An 18,032-nucleotide genomic window follows, 5' to 3' on the forward strand; every position below is an offset into this window, starting at 1 on the left:
ATCTGCCAACTAACCTCTGATAGCGAGCCTTATCTGTAAGAGTTTGATTAGGGTACTCAGCCAGTTTATGATTCTGCTCAATAGGAGTACCAGCAGGTCTACAACCTAGCATTCCTGTCTCTGTCAACAAGTCAAGCACATATTTTCTCTGACACAAGAAAATTCCTGAACTCCCCCTGGCGACCTCAATCCCCAAAAAATATTTAAGAGCACCAAGATCTTTCATTTCAAACTCTGATGCAAGCAGGTCTTTTAATATTTCAACCTCCTCGGAATTATCACCAGTAATTATCATATCATCAACATAAATAATCAAGGCAGTTAATTTACCTTCACGGCGTTTCAGAAACAATGTATGGTCAGAATTACTCTGTTTGTACCCAAAACGACGCATAGCTTGAGAGAATCTACCAAACCAAGCTCGTGGTGATTGTTTGAGTCCATACAAGGACTTATTCAACTTACACACAAATCTTCCTCTTGTGCTTGCCTCATATCCTGGTGGTAGATCCATGTAGACTTCTTCAGATAGTTCTCCATGTAAAAAGGCATTCTTCACATCAAACTGTTGCAAAGGCCAATCTAGATTAGCTGCTAGAGACATCAACACTCGAACAGTATTAATCTTTGCTACTGGAGCAAAGGTCTCCTCATAATCCACGCCATATGTTTGAGTATATCCCTTTGCAACAAGTCTTGCTTTATATCTGTTCACTGAGCCATCTGCATTGTGTTTGATAGTGAACACCCATCTACATCCAACAACTCTCTTTCCTTGTGGAGGTGGCACCAACTCCCAAGTATTATTCTTCTCCAATGCCTCCATCTCTTCATTCATCGCTTGACACCATTTGGGATCCTTGAGAGCATCCTGCACTTTACTGGGAACACATACAGAGGATATTTGATTCACAAATGAAGCATGGGATTTGGATAACCGATGGGTGGATACAAAGTTAGCTATGGCATACTTAGACTTAACATCTAAACTTGGTTCATATTGACGAGGTGGTTTACCACGGGTAGACCTAGGAGGCAAAACATACACACTATCACTATTATTAGAGTTAGAAGAAACACCACTAACCTCAAGATTGGGACGCTCCTCAGGGATTGGTTGACAAGGGTTATCTGTATCTGAGAGTATAAATTGTAAACATTATGATGCCTTCTGGATCACAGTCGAAAAGGCCATACACTGGAAGTCCAAAATTGTCCGACAATAGCTTTAAAAATCTTCTGGTCGCCACCTCAGGCATTCCCATTCCGGTGATGATTATACATGGATAATCATTGTAAAACTTATCTTGCATCAATGTATTGAAAGCGGATTTCTTTTCCACCACCAATATGAACTTGGCTCCACGATTCTTCATTTTAATATCTAAATTCAGCGGGATGGGTACCCCATCATCCCGGCTCGTACAAAAGGTTTCGTGCCCTCCAAGCTCGAAAGAAAGCAGACCTGCAACAACGCCTCTTACACTAGCATCTACGTAGAGACTTGAACTGCTGCACCCTATAGTGCAACAGATGTCATCAAGAATTTCGTACTCATCTTTTTGTCGGAACAATGAACTGGTATTATTCCCTAAGTAAAACACCCCACGATGTGTTTCCCGCTTGTTTGCTTGGAAGAACTTGAGAATAAGATCAACCATCAAACGGATTTCATCTCCTGGTTTAGAGCGTTTATTTATATCCTTCACTGTAAGACGTTTGACGCCATCGCTACACTCAACATAGGTCACGTTGGACTTGTCTCGTGAAATGCAACTAAAGCTCCCATCATCTAATTTTTTCTTGAGAGCTTCTAGTTTCTCCTGTACTTCCTCTATAGAGAGGTCTTTGACCTCGTAACGATTGGGATCTTCTATTGGAGCGTTCTCATAAGCCATCAGTCTGGTGTACATTGCGCTGTGTAGGTTCATTAATAGGCGGACCTCTTCTCTTTTTGGTATTGGCCAGATTGGTTTGCGTTCATCAAAACAAGAAGCCATAATAGTTGAAGCTTGTGAGTTAAACCCTAGAAGATTGTAAGTTTTGATTGTCGAGTTGAGAATTGAGGTGCGGGGAAGCTCCTTATATAGAGTCTAATTGGTTACCATCCGGGATAGTCTATTCCTACAATAAGTTGGTTCTTTCCAATTGCGAGTTGGTTTACTTAAATATATCAGGATTCAAAGATCACAAAATTTATCCTTGAAGGTAAAGGGTTATAATTACCCTTTATGACTCTAAATCCTATTGTAAATGCAAGAACTTCTATTCTTTTCAATAATTTTTCAATAATACTAGAAGAAGAAGAAGAAGAAGAACAACAACAACCACCACTGCTACCATCACAGGTGATTGAGTTGATAAGAGCCTCACCTAGATGCAACCCTCACACCCGGATTCAAATCCCACGACGCTGAATAAAGTTAAATCTCAATCTAATTTTAGTGGCCAGGGGGGAGAAAGTGTCATGACAGTTGTATCCTTTAACTAATGTCATGTAGGCTTGTCCTTAAATTGAGAGACTTGTATTGAAGGTCTGCATACATATATACTTTTTTTCGGTAAAATCATACGTATATACTTTTTTGGGTTAATGTCTTCTATTCATGACACTACAAATTTTGAAGTATAGTATTAACTGGAATGAAAAACTTCAATTTTTCTGTGGGATTGATAAAGAATGCATGCTAATAGCCCTCTGGTTCTTGTTTGCCTTTGTGCAGTTGGATTTCCGGACATACGACGAAATAACAGTAGGCAAAGCTTCCAAACCTGCCCATCATAGCATCAAGGTGGTAGAAATAGTTTGGTTATCGCGGCTGCACGTGTAGTGTGTACTTGGTTCAGAATGCTGTTGCACTGGAGAAAATTATAATTGATCCTGTTCGGCGTTGGATTTGGAACCCTAGGGGGACTAAAGTAGTTGATGAGGAAGTAAACGCTCTTAGCATGCTAAGCAACACCTTGAAGAAAAAGGTCCTTCTACTATAGAATTTGTATGCTTATAGTATTTGCAGTGCTTGAATTCTGAAGAGATTGTGTAGGAATTTATCAATTAGTTGCCATGACATAGGCTCAACACATAAATGCAAATTACAACCTCAGCTTTAGTCCAAACATCTCGAGAGAATGTAGTAATCAAAAGAAAAGTGAGAAAAACAAACAATTTCTTCCGAAAACAGATTAAAATTGACATTAAATTACACAAAGTTCCTAGGGGAGCAAATCAGAAACTAACTCGACCCGATATACAAGTGGGGAACCCCTCTTTACAGGGAAAAAGGTATAACTCTTTGTCCCTCACCAATCTTTGAGAAAATTGCAAAAGCTACCAGTTGTCTACACTCAGCGAGTTTGAGTATACAGGATTAAAGTGATAAAACTGTACAGTGTGCTATACAGAGATGTATGAGTCTTTTGCGTATATCTTCAAAACACTATGATAGCTGATCATATCTTCCATTTGATTCAAATGTAGTTGACGCAGGAGGTCTCGATGTAGAGGGTTGTGGTGGAGGAGCTGTAATGGCATAAGTGAGTCTTGATGATGAATTTTCTATTAGCCCAGCAATTCCAGCGGCAGCAGATTGAGCACTTGAAGGAAGGAAAAGATCATGTTTCTGATCTTTATAAGCACTCCAAACCTGAAGAATGAGCATTTTTTTTTATAACCGTAAGTGTTTCATTCTCACTAAAACAATCAAGGATTTTGATCCAGATTTAACACAAGAAAAACACAAGGTAGCAAATCATCTTATAGTATGCCCCAAATACATGAAACGGGTTAGCAATGATTCACAACAGGAGAAATCTTTAGAATTTTGATTTCAAATTCTAACTTTTTAAGGAACCAGTATTATAGCCTAAAGTGACAACATTTCAGATGAGTTCGTCAATTTAAGTTGATACCAAACTGATAATTATTGGATTGAGCAGCTTTAAATCCAAATCAATCCAATTTTAGTAACAAAACCACACATAACCCATCGGCTAGGTAATTGCGTTGTCTAATAGCAAGCAGCAACAAAGTGCATTGAATGTAGATATGCATATGGACTTACATCTGAGGAATTCAATAAGTCCCGCACTTTAGTACAGTGGGCCCCCTCCGTCGCGAATGCATGCAAAACCTGGATCAAAAGATAAACAACATTTAAATATGCTCAGTTAAAAAGAAAGACGGACAACTCGAGGAAGAATTTAAACATGCTAATTCAACCCTGAAAAACACTCCGACAAAAGAGTTCTCATCTGTGATTTCATTATGAATACTACTAGTCAAAACATTTACAACATATTTTTTTCTTGCTTGTTATCATATTGCAGACAACAATTATCTAGGACAAAGTGTCCTCCAATTTTGAGCAAATTATCACTGAATGGGACTCAAATGCCGAGATCTTTGTAATATCTAAGTGAAGTGAACTGAAATATAGTATCTCTTAATGGCAACAAAATATTGGTACGAAGGCAATGACAAATAAGACAATTAACTGCATCTTTTTATGCAAATGTTCTAACCTCAATTGCTAGCACTCTGCCAATAGATGCTTCAGATTCATTCCACTTCATCTGAGAGCAAAGTCCATTCCTTCCCCCAGCTCTCCAATCAAGAAGGCCAAGAAGTACTTCAACAAGACCAACCCTACATTATTACCGAAACACATATTAATACAAGAATTGACAGGCATGCATTTGCCTCAAAACCAGTTGATCAACTCTTCCAAATTTGAGCCTAGCCTACAAAACACATCATTGTCATCGAGTGTGTGTGTGCTTGTGCATGGTTAGCCTAAGTTACCATTGGAAAGTCATCAGGTTTGTAAGGTGCAGAACATGCAACTCTTATTACTACAAGAATTGACAGGCATATGTGTGCCTTAATCAGTTAAATAAATTCTTCCAAATTTGAGCCTAGCCTACAAAACACATCACTGTCATCGAGTCTGTGTGTGCTTGTGCATGGTTAGCCTAAGTTGGCATTGGAAAGTCATCAGGTTTGTAAGGTGCAGAACAAGCAACTCATATTAAGACAAGAATTGACAGGCATATGTGTGCCTTAATCAGTTAAATAAATTCTTCCCAATTTGAGCTTGGCCTACAAAACACATCATTGTCATTGAGTCTGTGTATGCTTGTGCATTGTTAGCGTAGGTTGGCATCGGAAAGTCATCAGGTTTGTAGGGTGCAGAACATGCAACCATATCATGGAAAGATAAAGTATCCAATGCATCTAGAATATGATCAATAAGTACTATTTCCACTTACTTAAGTCCTTGTGCAACGAGTGCATCCCTAGCTCGGTTTCCAGCAACAACAACACGCTTTAGGGTCTCCAGAGCTAGTATGCTTCCACCTTGCCATCCTATAGCTTTCATTAGAAGAGGAACGACCTGCGTAACAGAGAATTGAAAAATGAGTCAACAGCACCATAAAGGACACCAATGACACACTAATTCTAGTAAAAACTTCGAATCCATTAAGAAAAAGCCAAAGATAACTATCCAATCGATACAATTCTGAATTGAGTATGCAAACTTCATACTTTAAATAACCTTTAAATCAGTGCACGCAATTATTGGATACCCGAGTAAAATAATAAATAGTATGTCCATGGGAACAAAATAAGCTACGCACCTGAGGTGTTCCTACACTAGTTGCTGCCATAGCTTCAGCACATGTGGTGCTAGCTGCCAATTGATGTAGAACACGCAGACAACTGAGGCGCACACGTTCTTGGGGAGTTTGGGCAGGCTGTGTATCATCAGACTCCTCTGCTCTGTCCACATAGTTTCCATTGTTCACCTCCCCCGATGCCATTGTTTCTCGTCTTCCTTCATAAGCCACAGCAGCCACTAGTTTGGGCACATATCCAAGGTATCCAACATGATCTGCAAGGGCAGGATGTACTCGCAATAATGAAACCAAAGCAGCAGACAGGAGCAAAGGAAGTTCAGGGTCGACAGCTTGTGTTTCATAATGTGTGGCGGCAATGGATGTCAAATACTGATCTAGCAGTCCTTCCAAGAACCTCTTTGGATTTCTGAGAGGGAATTTAGGATCTTTTAAGAATAACCTAATATATATTCCACCAACCTGCATGAGATTGAAACTGTGAGTTTTTCAAACAAAAAGATATACTTAAAATGTACATATTGCATAATCATGTGCTACCTGCGGCTCATCTCTCATTTCTTGCTGCCCAGATGCCTGCTCAGGTACGTCCCAGTCAACAACACGGCCTTTCATTTGTTCTTGGTATAGATCTGCTGCCATCGTCGCGATTTGTGCAGACAGAGAAGTAGCCATCGCTGGTGTCCATACAAGTTCTGGAGTCTCAGTAGTCTGTTCAAGGGCAATTACAACAGCTTCACCAGGTCCATCCCTAATAACTGATACCAAGCCATCAGGAAGAAACCTTGCTAGCGTTATAGCAACTCTTGGCCCATGCATTGGCTGCCCAACAAGCTTCCCCAATAAAGAGGCTGCAGCTGCTCTTTGCTGCAAGGAAATTTCTTCTGCAAATAATGATTTATACCATCAACTCTCAATATTCCAAAACAAACTTTAAGCAACAAGTAAGATAAGTAAATCTATTTACCCTGCAAAGGCAAGAGAAGCTCAAGAATGTAGACCACTCCTCCATGCTTGGCAGCTGCCCAAGCAAGCTCTGGTGTGCTTGCCAGAGCATATAGAACATGAAGAACCCCCTCACGACAACTTGGGGCTGAGTGAAGCATTTGCAATAAAAGGAGAAGGCTAGATCCATCTGCAACCATAGCCTCCAAGCAGGGAGCATATGTTGTCAAGAGTGACAACACACTCAGGCAAAGTTGAGGTATGTTACTTTCTGGTGCAACAGGCACAGAGAAGCATTCAAAAAGAGGTAAAAGCTTGTCTTTAGTAGAAAAAATTGACGCCAAATTTGGACTGCTTGTCAGTATGTTCTACAAGAAAAAAAGATCATCAAAAAAATGGTCAGATACATGGGTTGAATAGTCTGTTTGTGAATCAGCATGCAGAAGTGAGTAAGATACCTTGAGTGAATTCAATGCAAACTTAAGGTTTTTGACCACTTTAGATTCTTCTTTGTCTGCCACTTTGCCGTTGGATACTGTCAAATCTTCAACTGGAGCACTAAGTTCATCCACTGATCTAATAGCCATATCATTAGGATGCTCAGATGTTTCAAGGGATGAGCCATCCTGATTTGGCTCATCGTGAACTTCTGAATCTTGAGAACATTGATTGTGTACTAGATATGATATAAAATCAATTAAAGCGACACAGAAAGCCTCTGGTTCACTAATATCAAAATCGGGCTGATTGTTATACACCCTCAAGTAAACATTGCCAACATAAAGTTCTTTTGACAGTGCCTTGTACACAAACATATGCGAATCTTTCAGGTCATATGAGCCGTCTGGACCCTGACTTGCACGTTGCTGATCCACAAACTTCAGTAGTTCTGCTCGGGTGGAAGAGTTCCAGATAATCTAGAACCAAATAGATTTTAAAATCAACCTTAAGGAGATATAACACTGAAGCAAAACCAAATGAACTACATAGTAACATAGCGTACTATGTGACCATATGACCGCTTATTCCACAAAAAAAAGGTGCAACATCAAGAAACAAAATATTATTACCTCTGGAGACTCCAAGTTATTGTTTAATTTTGACAGTAGGTCTTTAGGAGCTTGATCTTTTAACATACTGGCAAGTTTTGGAGTCAACAAAGCTCTGAGAGCATCAGCTGCAGTCTGATTATAAGGTGTTGAACTCTCATTACTACACAAACCACTAAGCCTTGATAGCGCCTGTGATGCACGTATAGCATGCATATTTTTGGCAATCTGTACGCTAGCACCAACACCATGTGATTCTGTTGTATCAGATTCCTCTGCAGTAGAGTCATACTGAAGCAGCACGGGCAAAAGGTACCTAGCACAATCCATTTATAGAAGTTGACAACTAATCATTGATAAAATAACAGACTATCCCAATCAGGTTCAAGTATCACTAACAAACAGGCACCAAGAAATAACAAGCATTTCTACTCTTCCTGTATAAACCTTAGAAGTCCTTAATCATGTTGAGGGCTCTGAATTTTAGGAAGGTCCATAATTAAAACTAGTGTGTCAGAGGGCAAAATTTGTTCTAAAGAACATGGTTAAATGATTCTCGTCGCAAACCTGATGTTGGAAGCAGGGATCTCATAAAGAAATATTACAATTACTTTTCTTGCACCTCTATCAGGAACCTAAACCCACTTGTTGAGCAACAGTTAACTGGTTGGAAATGATTTTTCAAACAATCCTCTAGCCAAGAGACGGTCCTTTCTACACCCACTTGAAACAGGCATGTCAGCTAATGCAGAAGCACATATCCAGCACTAGTTATATTGCAGCAGGTTATTGCTAGAATAGTTCGAATTTTTATCTACATTATGATTAAAGTCTTCTTTCCAGTTATATATTTACGCTTTTTTGTTTGGTCCGAAATTTTTACACATATAATGGAGAAGAATGTAGATAAAATTTATAGTGGAAATGCCAAACCACTAATAGATTTATCTAAGCAATGAAACAATCTGGCCAAAAAAAAAAAAAAAAACCTGAAAAGCTGATCAAGTTTATGAGCTGGCTTACCATAAGACACCAGCCTTAAGCAAGGCATCTTGCAATTGAGTAGACACAGAAACATGGGCAATAGTCTGGAGGGCAGCATCTACAGCAGCAGGTACAAGCTCCAGCTCAGTGCAGTGCACAATATCATCAACTAGTCCAGAATATTCAAGTATCTCTGCCCAGGCACTCTCAAATTGACTCAAAACACAGAAGGTGCGCATAACATTTGTAACAATTATGGCAGATGGTTCACTTGCAGGAGTAGTTGGCTGAACTACACACATGCAACGGGAAAGAAGATTTCCAAGAAGTTGTATGCCACCATCCCTCACAAGCTCTTCACCATTCAATGAAGAAGATGCACACCTAAATATTTTAAGAAAAGAACACATTTTAAGAAAAGAACTTGTATCACCTCTATTTATCAAAATTCAATTCGAATAATAGAAATCTGGAATAAGGGGTACTTACGTAAGCCAAATAAGCTCTGATGCTGCAACAAGGAGAGGTGCTCTCTCTAAGGAAAGAAAATTGTTATCATCCTTGTCCACAGTAACTGCACTGAGCAACATCGGATACCCAGCATATTTAAACGGTTCCAATATATCTCCATATCTTCTGTACAAGATGCATTGCCCTTTCAATAAAAGCAACAACCGCCAAGCCTGAGGGCCTTGCAAGCCTTGCATAGTGGCCTACAAACATTATCAGCATTCTTAGCAAACTCAAAACAGAAAAAAGAAACTAAAAATTGAGTTTTCAAATATCTTGACATAGTGAAGATTGTTACTTGCTGTCGACACAGGACAGTATATACATAAAGATTCCTATGATTACGTCACAATAAAGACCAAAAACAAGTGTGCAAAACAAGTGTGCACATGTAATTGTATCTGCACCAAGGTATGTCCCCATGGCAAACATAAACATATATACAGATAGGGGCGAGCAGCAAGAAACCCCCATACAGGTAAGACGGTCTTTCTAGAGATTCTCAGCAAGATGAAATTATAGACTTCTGATTATAACCACAATTGTAAGCATGCTCATATAAACGAATACCAAATAAGCAGTTTTGTAGGCACATTTTTACCTGCAGGCGCTCATAAGCTTTCTGTACAGCAAGAAACTTATCCCTTCCTTCAGGATTTTTGTCTGGATGGTATCTCATGGCAAGTTTTCTATATTGTCGCTTGAGCTTTTCTTCATCAATATTCTCAATCTGCTTGGATATGCTAGACGTATCCTCAACCATCTCAACAGAACGTTTCATATTGGCATCATCACTTGACACATCTTCCAAGGAAATCTCTAATATTTTGCAAGCTTCTTCCTCAGAAAGATCCATCGGTCTTCTTGTAAGTTCCTCACGCCACATTACCAGTAATGACTGTAGAAACTCAACATGTTCAACAATTGGCCAATTTGGAAATCTAATCTCATCACATAAGTTGCGGAGGTAATAACGGTGACACCACATTTCATCTCTTAGCTCTGGGTATGTCACTGGCGGCATAGGAGCATACTCATATAGACAATGGCAGTGCTGTGACAATTTCTGGGGAAAGTCACCAAGATGCTGCAAAACCTGGTGGAAAGGAAAAGAGTTTGAGTTCATTAATATCCTGTAAGCAAACAAAACACATAAGATTTGGAAGTATCCAAATACCTGACGTATCAGATTATCTGCTCGCATCTTGTGAGTCCATATAATCTCTGGAGTATCAGAATCAGATACCATTGCAGCTGCAAATGCACCTGGACCACTACGCTCTAATACATACAGCAAAGATTCAGGAAGAAGCCCACCCAATACACTGCGTTTCGCCAGAGGTAAGGAAGAGGAAACTGCAGCATCTTCGCCACCATGAAATGCTTGGTGAACATGAGTCACTGAAAAGAGTTGGGCAATTGAAAGGAGATTTGATCCAGGATATGCCAGGGAAAAATAAAATGCGCCTGTGCTGTATAGACGAATCATGGCCTTCGGATTTCTGGTAACAACAGCCTTCAGTAATGCAGCAGCACTCTCTACAATACTTGGTTCTCCAGAAAGCATGGCCTATATAAATTTGGACAATAAAATAGTGATATCAATATTCTATCGAGCATTTTTCTTCACATCGGCAACATAAGCAAATTGAAAAGAAAACAAGCTAGAATTACCTGAGCAATATGCGGAAGACAACGCGGACTTGACAATATCCTTTTTACTCTAGGAGTTGGGGTAACTATTTCTCCAGCATCATCTAAATCAGAATGTGCAGATACCATGCTATGCAATATGGACAATGCCGCCTCCCCAACCTGAATACAAAAGCAAGTCAAGAAAAAGAATCGAAACAGGAAAGACAAGAATAAAAGAGTTCTTCCAAAAAAAAAAAAATTTCACCCAAAATGAGAAAGCATATGCCGATAACATATTTATCTTCTCATGCTTTCAATCAAACTGAACTAAAAATTTAGATATAAACGGGCTAATAGAATCAATGAAAATCTTCCAACTGAACTACGAGTCAAGAACTTGAGCATTAACATATCTATACAATGTTTATATAAAACTGATTAATTTATCCAAAACTTTCACAAAGTCCAATTATTCAAAACCAAGATCTGTGGAGAAAAACCACAGCTAGAAACAACAGCAAATGAAAAATCAATTACAAAATAGATGAGGTTTAAGTTCTATATATATTATAACTAGACCTGAGCTGGCGTGAGAACAGGAACCCGAACAGCTAGCGCCCAACGAAGTTCACGAATATCACGTAACCTCTTCCAGTCTAGCATCCCAGAAGCCCAGCACTTTGTTGTCCAATCAATTGCCTTCTTGGACCAGAATCTTCTTATTGCATCCTTTTCAACAGGTCCAACTTGTGCTCCTTCCTTGTCAAAAAACATCCATTCCTTGAGCGGTTCCATGAAGGCAGTAGCAGCAATCAAGTTGGATTGCAAAGGAATAGCCGTCCTTTCAGAAGCTTCATGAACAGCTGTCAGCATGTCAACACCTAGCACACATCCTCCAACCAAGACGCAAGCCTCCACATTTGATAACACCTTCATTAAAGCCTTCACAAATGGTAAAATGTACATGAGTTACAATTGAAAGGCCATTGTCAGCTTATTTATCTGACTATCTGGTTCATTTAATGAAACACTTAACTATTACATTATATTAAGGATCTATCAGTCAGCTTAATGCTGAACATACAATACAAGACTAAATGGTGGCAGAACTTATTGTATGATACTAAAAAAAAAAAAAAAATTGTGAATGTAGAGGCTTTCCAGTGAACACCAAGGCAGTTAGTCACGCGGATGCACTAAAAAGAGTAAAATGCTGAGCATATAAAATTATAATACATGTGTAAACCAAAAATAAGGTAGAACCCATGTGTTGTTTGATGTTATTCTTAATTACAAAATGCAAAGATGCAAATGATGATTAGAAGGACCGTAAAAGTCTTAACACATAGATGTGCTTCACCTAGCAGCTCCCACAAAGAATAAAAAGTACCATCAAGGGGATTCATGTCAAGATAATAAAAGAATGTGTACCTTCAAAAGCAACAGAAGGCGGTGCCTCAAAGCCCTATCATCTGTCCTGTCCAACAGAACTGTAATGTGAGCAGTACCCTCAAAGGGACCTACTGTTTTGTAATGCTGTTCATATACAATTGTCATTGCTCTTGCACAAAGCTCCCTAACTGAAAATCCCCCTCCACCTCCAAAACCATCTAGTCTTCCCATGTCGCACCAATCATCAGATGCACCCATTTCATCCGGAACAGCACCATCTACTGTAAGCCCTATGTCTGCATCACATAAGAAACGATGATAGAGTGCTCTAAAGAAGGCAACAGGATCACGCAGTGGAAATTCTTGTGCCCTGCCACCACTGCCACTCTCAAGCAGCAAGCGGAGATAATACTGACCCACACAAACTTCTTTAGACAAACTAGGATATCCGACAGAGAACTCAGAGTAGTTCCAAGATATCTGCGGCACACTATCTTGCCCAGCCATCTCTACTGTAGAACCTCTTGGAACAATATCTTCTGTACGCTCCTTCTCAACATCTAACTTATGAACCTCAGCCTGCAAGGCCTCCCTTAACTCTTGCCTGGTACGCTCATTCCAGATCAAATCTGCACGATTATGATCAAGGCTAAATGCTCGCCAGAATTCAGGCCAATTACACAGAAGCCTACCGGATCCCACAGGAGTGTTTTCCACAACAACCTGAGCAGGGGCAGGGAGACCCGTATTATGGAAACCAGCAACATTGGAGTCAGAATCTGTTGAGATTGCAGTATTTGCTGCCAATGAAGCATGAACACCTGTTGATGGAGCATCAGCTGAAGCCACAATAGATGTATTATTGCTTTGCGGAGCCCCAGTAGAGGATACTTCACCAGTCAAGTTTTCACCGGTTTGAGCACCAGAAGATTGAATGGTCGGAGCCTGTCCAGAATTTGGATCCATTGCAGATCTTTGATAGTTATTTGACACTTTCGAGACATCACCACTTGTCTGTGTCATGGGGTCATTCACATCATAATTGTTTACAGAAGGCAAGGAATGCTCCTGGGATGTTGCTCCTCTTCCGGTACGGCCTCTCCTCTGTTGAAGTAAGCGTCTCTGTCTTCTACTGGTCAAGGAAACTTCTTGATTAGACTCTTCTGATAGAACTCCATCAGATTTTGTGTGCAAATAAGCAACAAGTCCAGGAGGCAGAACTCTAGACAATAAATCCAGAGCGGGTTGATACGAATCTGCCCAAAGAGCAACAAGCTGTCGACTAACCTCACGTCGCTCACCAGCCGGAAGGAAGAACGCATGCAATAAATGCCTCAACAAAGCACCATCACGCAATGCAGCATCGCGCATGGACTCTGCTGCAATTGCATCTTCTTCAGCAATTGTACGCATAATCACAGCCACTGTTTCCCGAACACTTTCAGCAGGATGTCCAAACAATGCAAACAAACGACGTTTCAAACCAGCTACTTGGCGTAATAGTTCAACAAACACTGGGTACTGTGTTGTCTCACCATGTGGATCACATATCATTGCCTCAAGAACCTCAACAACGGCCATTGATAATAGTGGTGATACAGACATAGGCTTCAGTCTATTGGCAAGTATAATGACATAACCTTGTTGCGCAAACAACACTGACTTTGTGTGCATGATTGTGGCATAATGCTCACCTTTAGAATCTGTCAATATATTTGTATCCCCAGGACCACCACCAATAAGAACTGCAATAAGGCCTGCAGCTTCAGCGGCTACACCCTCTGAACCATTTCTGAGTAAGCCCATTATTCTTCCAACAGCAGCAGGAAAAGACATGACATGTGAAGCTGCAGTTCTTGAAGCCAACAATCTACGTAAACATGCAATAAAGCCCATGACTGTTGCAGCTGCTTTAGGTGAAGGGGGTGGCAAGGAAGGGGACTCTGGAGGAAGATTTGGCGTAGCTGGAAGCATTGTTATTAAAGCCATCAAAGTCACCTCAGGTAATTCTATGTTAGGAGGGACTCCAGTATATGGTATGCATGCATTGAACTCTCTTATTCTGCGCCAGAGCTTAGCTCTTGATCCAGGAATGGAACCACCTTCAGAAACTGCATCTTTGGCAGCTGCTGCTAAGTGCTTCAAATGCATGGATGCACTCTCCATATCTGCAATAGGCCGTTGTAGTCCAAATTGTAAATTAACTCTACCGCAAGGTGGATCAATGCGATGGCCAGGCATCGTCAGTCTTGGTAACACAGCCAAAGCACATTGACCCTGCAGAAATTATAGCCAGAGGTCAGCCAAACAACATAAAGTGGAAAGATTATGGCAAAAAGTCCTGGGTAAACCCTTTCAATACCCACAAGAGAACACATCTACTTACTTCTGTTTGCAACAGATCACGAACTGCCGCAAGTAAGCTATCACGAGAGGTGCTTGCATATACCTACAAGATACATCACAAACATCAGAAGCATGACCCCGAAAGGAACCACAAGTTAAAGGTAAGGGTAACAATTGCTCACATGGATGGGGCATCCATCATTGAACTCAATTGCAAACATCTGAGGCTCCTCAGTAAATCGAACAAGGGCATTTACTGCAGATAAAGGTCGAACGATGACAGCCTGCACACATCTAGTGACTATTCTCAACATTTGATACAATTCCACAAAATATGACTCAGATTTATGCAGAAGTAAAACCACAAGGGGACTTTAAGGAAGATTTAAGCTTTACTCTTTTTTATTGACCGATTGTTCTGCATGCATAGTCATTACACGTCTAAACATGCAAATAGAACTAAGTTGATTAGACGAACAACATTCACAAAATATGACCCAATTCCAAGATTCCTGCCCAATGCTCCAATCTATGGTACATGCATAAAATTGGACATGTTTGGCATTATGGAGGTTTTGATATAAGCCAATGATATATATTTTAGTAAGTTCATCAGCTTACTTCATAGTTCTCTGGGCGTCTTTCAACAAGTGAAACTTTTGTGAGAATCAATTGACGAGATACAGCATCACCATGCTCCCCAAGTCCACCTTTTGGGCCAACGCTCAAATTCAATCCTGGAACATTTAGAGTTCCACGAGCAGCAGAGCGCAATCTTGTCACAGACCAACCTCCGCATGGAGTTTCATCTGCTCCAACTGCTTCTTTTGCTGCATTATCCATAACATTAATAAATGAATAGCTAGATAGACCACTTTACAAGAGCAAAAGGAAGTGTCTATAATGTGCTACCTCTTCGCTTTATATACTCTGCTATAGTGAGAGACTGAGAAGTTTCCACATTTAGTGACACCCCGACCATAGATTTTGCTGTTTTAGTCTGCATAAAAATGTATAATAACATAAGTGCCGATCCATAAAAGCGTGTAAAAAAGTCAGAAATTGAACATTACAAAGTCAGCCATACCAAATTAGCAATGATAGCAGAATTTGTTGTTCCAGAAGCAGCTTGAAAAGCTTTCGATTTTCTTCCATATGAAGGACAAAGAATAAAACCTCCTTCAATGCCTTTCTTCCCATAAGCATCGAAAAGGGAAATAATGGCAGGGGAATGAAAATCTCTAAAATCCAAGCACCAGCGGAGGTCTCCGCATTTTAAATCAATAAGTTCAACCCCAACATAAGTAACTTTTAGTTTCTGCACAGAAATCAATTGTTGAAGAAAATCAGTTTGACAGTTGCAAAGCGTGAAATAAACATATACCATTCGAATAAAGATTATTAGCACTGATAGCAGGTTGATAAATTCAATAATGTATAAGCTCAAGAATGACTATTAGTAACTTAGTTTTATCATCTTGTTTCACCAGGCTTTAATTTGTTCAAAGTAGGTAAATGTTCCCATTAAGTGCTAAATAAAAAGAAATGCAAAACATTGCATTAAGATAATAGGTCAACATTGCCTGATACGAAATCAAAAACAGCAAAGAATCCAGATTTCATGATGGATTAACAGATTGTACCCAATCAACAACAAAATGCAGGTTCCCAACCTTGTAAAGATGAGTTATATTCGTCTACCTCAAAACAATTCAAATAAAACTTTCCAGCATCTCATAACTGTTTCCTATAGATGGTTTTTATTCCGCAGAGAAATATTCAGGTACAAAATATAGATGCATAATGTTCGACGTTTTATACTTAAAAACACATGTGTGTCCCTTTAGAATCTGGCAAACATTCTTCAATTCCACTTTTTCTTTTATCCATGCAATAACTACCACTAGCAGCAACCCCACTCCCTATCTATTCTCTCAACTCCATAATTCCCATACTAAAAGCTTATTAGGTAAAGAAAACACACGTCTCTATTTCCTCTATAGCTCCAATCCATAACTTGGCAATCTTGTGTGTTTTCTATCCATTGAGCAACTAACCCGTAATTATTAGTCAAGCTATCAAATTCTTAGTCACTTGATCTTCTACTCCTACTGACTTTAGCAGTTGCCTATTGAACAGTAAAGTAACACATTGCACAAAGCTAAACTTGCAAAAGAGGAGTCAAACTTACAAAAGGAACCCACTCGCCAGTCCGTCGCCGGAGATGAAGCACTGGAAATTCCGCTACTACCCCCAGCCGGTTGCCCCTAATCCTATGCAGCTCGGTCAGTATGCTCGCCCTATACCTGGACGAGAACTTCACCGACTTGAACTTCCCCCTGCCGTCAGTCCGAACACTCAAATTGAACTCACTGGAGCTCTCGTCGCGGCCGATGATCGGCGCGGCGGTGTCGAAATCCGACGCGACGACGTACGAGTTCGTGACGGCGAGGGTGGACGGGTCCAAGGTGACGATGGAGGCGCTCGAGAGGCAGAGAATCCGCTTGTAGCGGCCGCGCCACGAGTGCTTGACGACTAAGTAGCGCGCGAGGTACTCCGGCTCTTCGACAGGGGCAGAACGGGAAGAAGTGGAGGTGTTAGGCTGGTCCATGCGTGGCTGAGTCGGCGGCGGAGGAGGAGGGCGGTGATCGGAGACGTGGTGGCGGGAGACGGAATCTACGTGCGGGAGGTAGTGGAGGGTGTGAGGGCGAGGCGCATTGTTGCGGCGGAGGAAGAAGAGCCAGGGAGGAAGGGGAGAAGGAGCCGCGGCCGGAGCCCGAGAACGAGAGTGATTCGCCCCCAGCTCTGACGGATATTTACGGGCGGTGCCACTCTGCAAGAGGTTTGATCTTGATCGAGCTGCCCTAAGTGGGAGGTGGTTGGATCATCTGGATTTTGGGGTTTGATTTGGGATCGGAGTAATTTGGATTGAAAGGAAAGAGAGAAAGGACAGCTGGGAGGAGAAAAGGTAGTGCTGTGCTTCGCTGTTTCGGGTTTACCCTACTGTCAATCCGGTTGCGCGTTATAAGAGTTACCGTCACACGGGAGAGAAAGAGAGAGACGGTGACTACTCTTCGATGACGTGGCAGGTGATTCTATTCTCTAAAAAATTCTTCAAAACTGTTTTATCATTTCTTAAGATTTATCGGCACTGGTTCATTTACTATAGTATATTCATATATGTAGATTGGTTTCTTTGTCACAAAAAAAAAAAAAAAAAAAAAAGTAGAATAGTTCGATTTAAAAGTAAATTAGCTCATTGCCGTGGTAGACTAGATTTGATATAGAGGTACACTAACTTCATGTATAAGTAAATTAGTTTTACTTGATCTCAAATTAGTGTATCTCTATATTGAAGTAGTCTACTTGATGTATTAATACCGTAGACAAATCCAACTAAGAAAATTCTATTTTCATATCGAATTAATTTAATTAATGTATCGATATATTAATGTACCGTAAAACTTCTCTTTACGTTGTTGTATTTGTATCACATCCCCTTTGGTGCCACCGCATAACAAGTCACTACCCAAATAA

General features: G+C 40.4%; 2 protein-coding genes across 3 annotated transcripts; both read right to left on the reverse strand.

The window, feature by feature from the left end:
- Positions 1 to 1,127: 1,127 nt before the first annotated feature.
- LOC133727918 (DNA topoisomerase 6 subunit A-like) lies at positions 1,128 to 1,913 on the reverse strand. Its single transcript, XM_062155354.1, has one exon. The coding sequence runs from the start codon at positions 1,911 to 1,913 to the stop codon at positions 1,128 to 1,130; it is 786 nt and encodes a 261-aa protein (XP_062011338.1).
- Positions 1,914 to 3,150: 1,237 nt separating this feature from the next.
- Positions 3,151 to 17,500, reverse strand: LOC133711046 (dnaJ homolog subfamily C GRV2). 2 transcript variants are annotated; one of them, XM_062137221.1, is made up of 22 exons: positions 16,687 to 17,500; positions 15,583 to 15,813; positions 15,408 to 15,495; positions 15,117 to 15,325; positions 14,678 to 14,779; positions 14,536 to 14,598; positions 12,189 to 14,426; positions 11,337 to 11,699; positions 10,797 to 10,937; positions 10,300 to 10,692; positions 9,724 to 10,218; positions 9,102 to 9,325; positions 8,652 to 8,996; positions 7,650 to 7,944; positions 7,038 to 7,496; positions 6,602 to 6,947; positions 6,175 to 6,518; positions 5,638 to 6,096; positions 5,269 to 5,393; positions 4,522 to 4,645; positions 4,062 to 4,130; positions 3,151 to 3,644 (listed from the first exon to the last, which is right to left on the reverse strand). In XM_062137221.1, the coding sequence occupies exons 1-22, from the start codon at positions 17,104 to 17,106 to the stop codon at positions 3,438 to 3,440; spliced, it is 7,740 nt and encodes a 2,579-aa protein (XP_061993205.1). In that variant the 5' UTR covers positions 17,107 to 17,500; the 3' UTR covers positions 3,151 to 3,437. The 2 variants fall into 2 exon arrangements, with proteins under 2 accessions (XP_061993205.1, XP_061993210.1); XM_062137226.1 differs by lacking the exons at positions 15,408 to 15,495; positions 15,583 to 15,813; positions 16,687 to 17,500 and having other exon boundaries at positions 14,678 to 14,789; positions 15,117 to 15,257.
- Between the last annotated feature and the right edge of the window lie 532 nt (positions 17,501 to 18,032).

The sequence above is a fragment of the Rosa rugosa genome, chromosome 1 (genome assembly GCF_958449725.1).
Source record: "Rosa rugosa chromosome 1, drRosRugo1.1, whole genome shotgun sequence".
NCBI lineage: Eukaryota > Viridiplantae > Streptophyta > Magnoliopsida > Rosales > Rosaceae > Rosa > Rosa rugosa.

Bases quoted from the DNA above. Each gene is read 5' to 3' on its own strand.
- LOC133727918 (XM_062155354.1), bottom strand. From the start codon at position 1,913: ATGTACACCAGACTGATGGCTTATGAGAACGCTCCAATAGAAGATCCC.
- LOC133711046 (XM_062137221.1), bottom strand. From the start codon at position 17,106: ATGGACCAGCCTAACACCTCCACTTCTTCCCGTTCTGCCCCTGTCGAA. The intron at 15,326-15,407 runs GTAGCACATTAT...TGGATAATGCAG, and splicing joins AGAGTATATAAAGCGAAGAG to CAAAAGAAGCAGTTGGAGCA. The intron at 9,326-9,723 runs GTAAAAATGTGC...TAATGTTTGTAG, and splicing joins AAGCTTATGAGCGCCTGCAG to GCCACTATGCAAGGCTTGCA.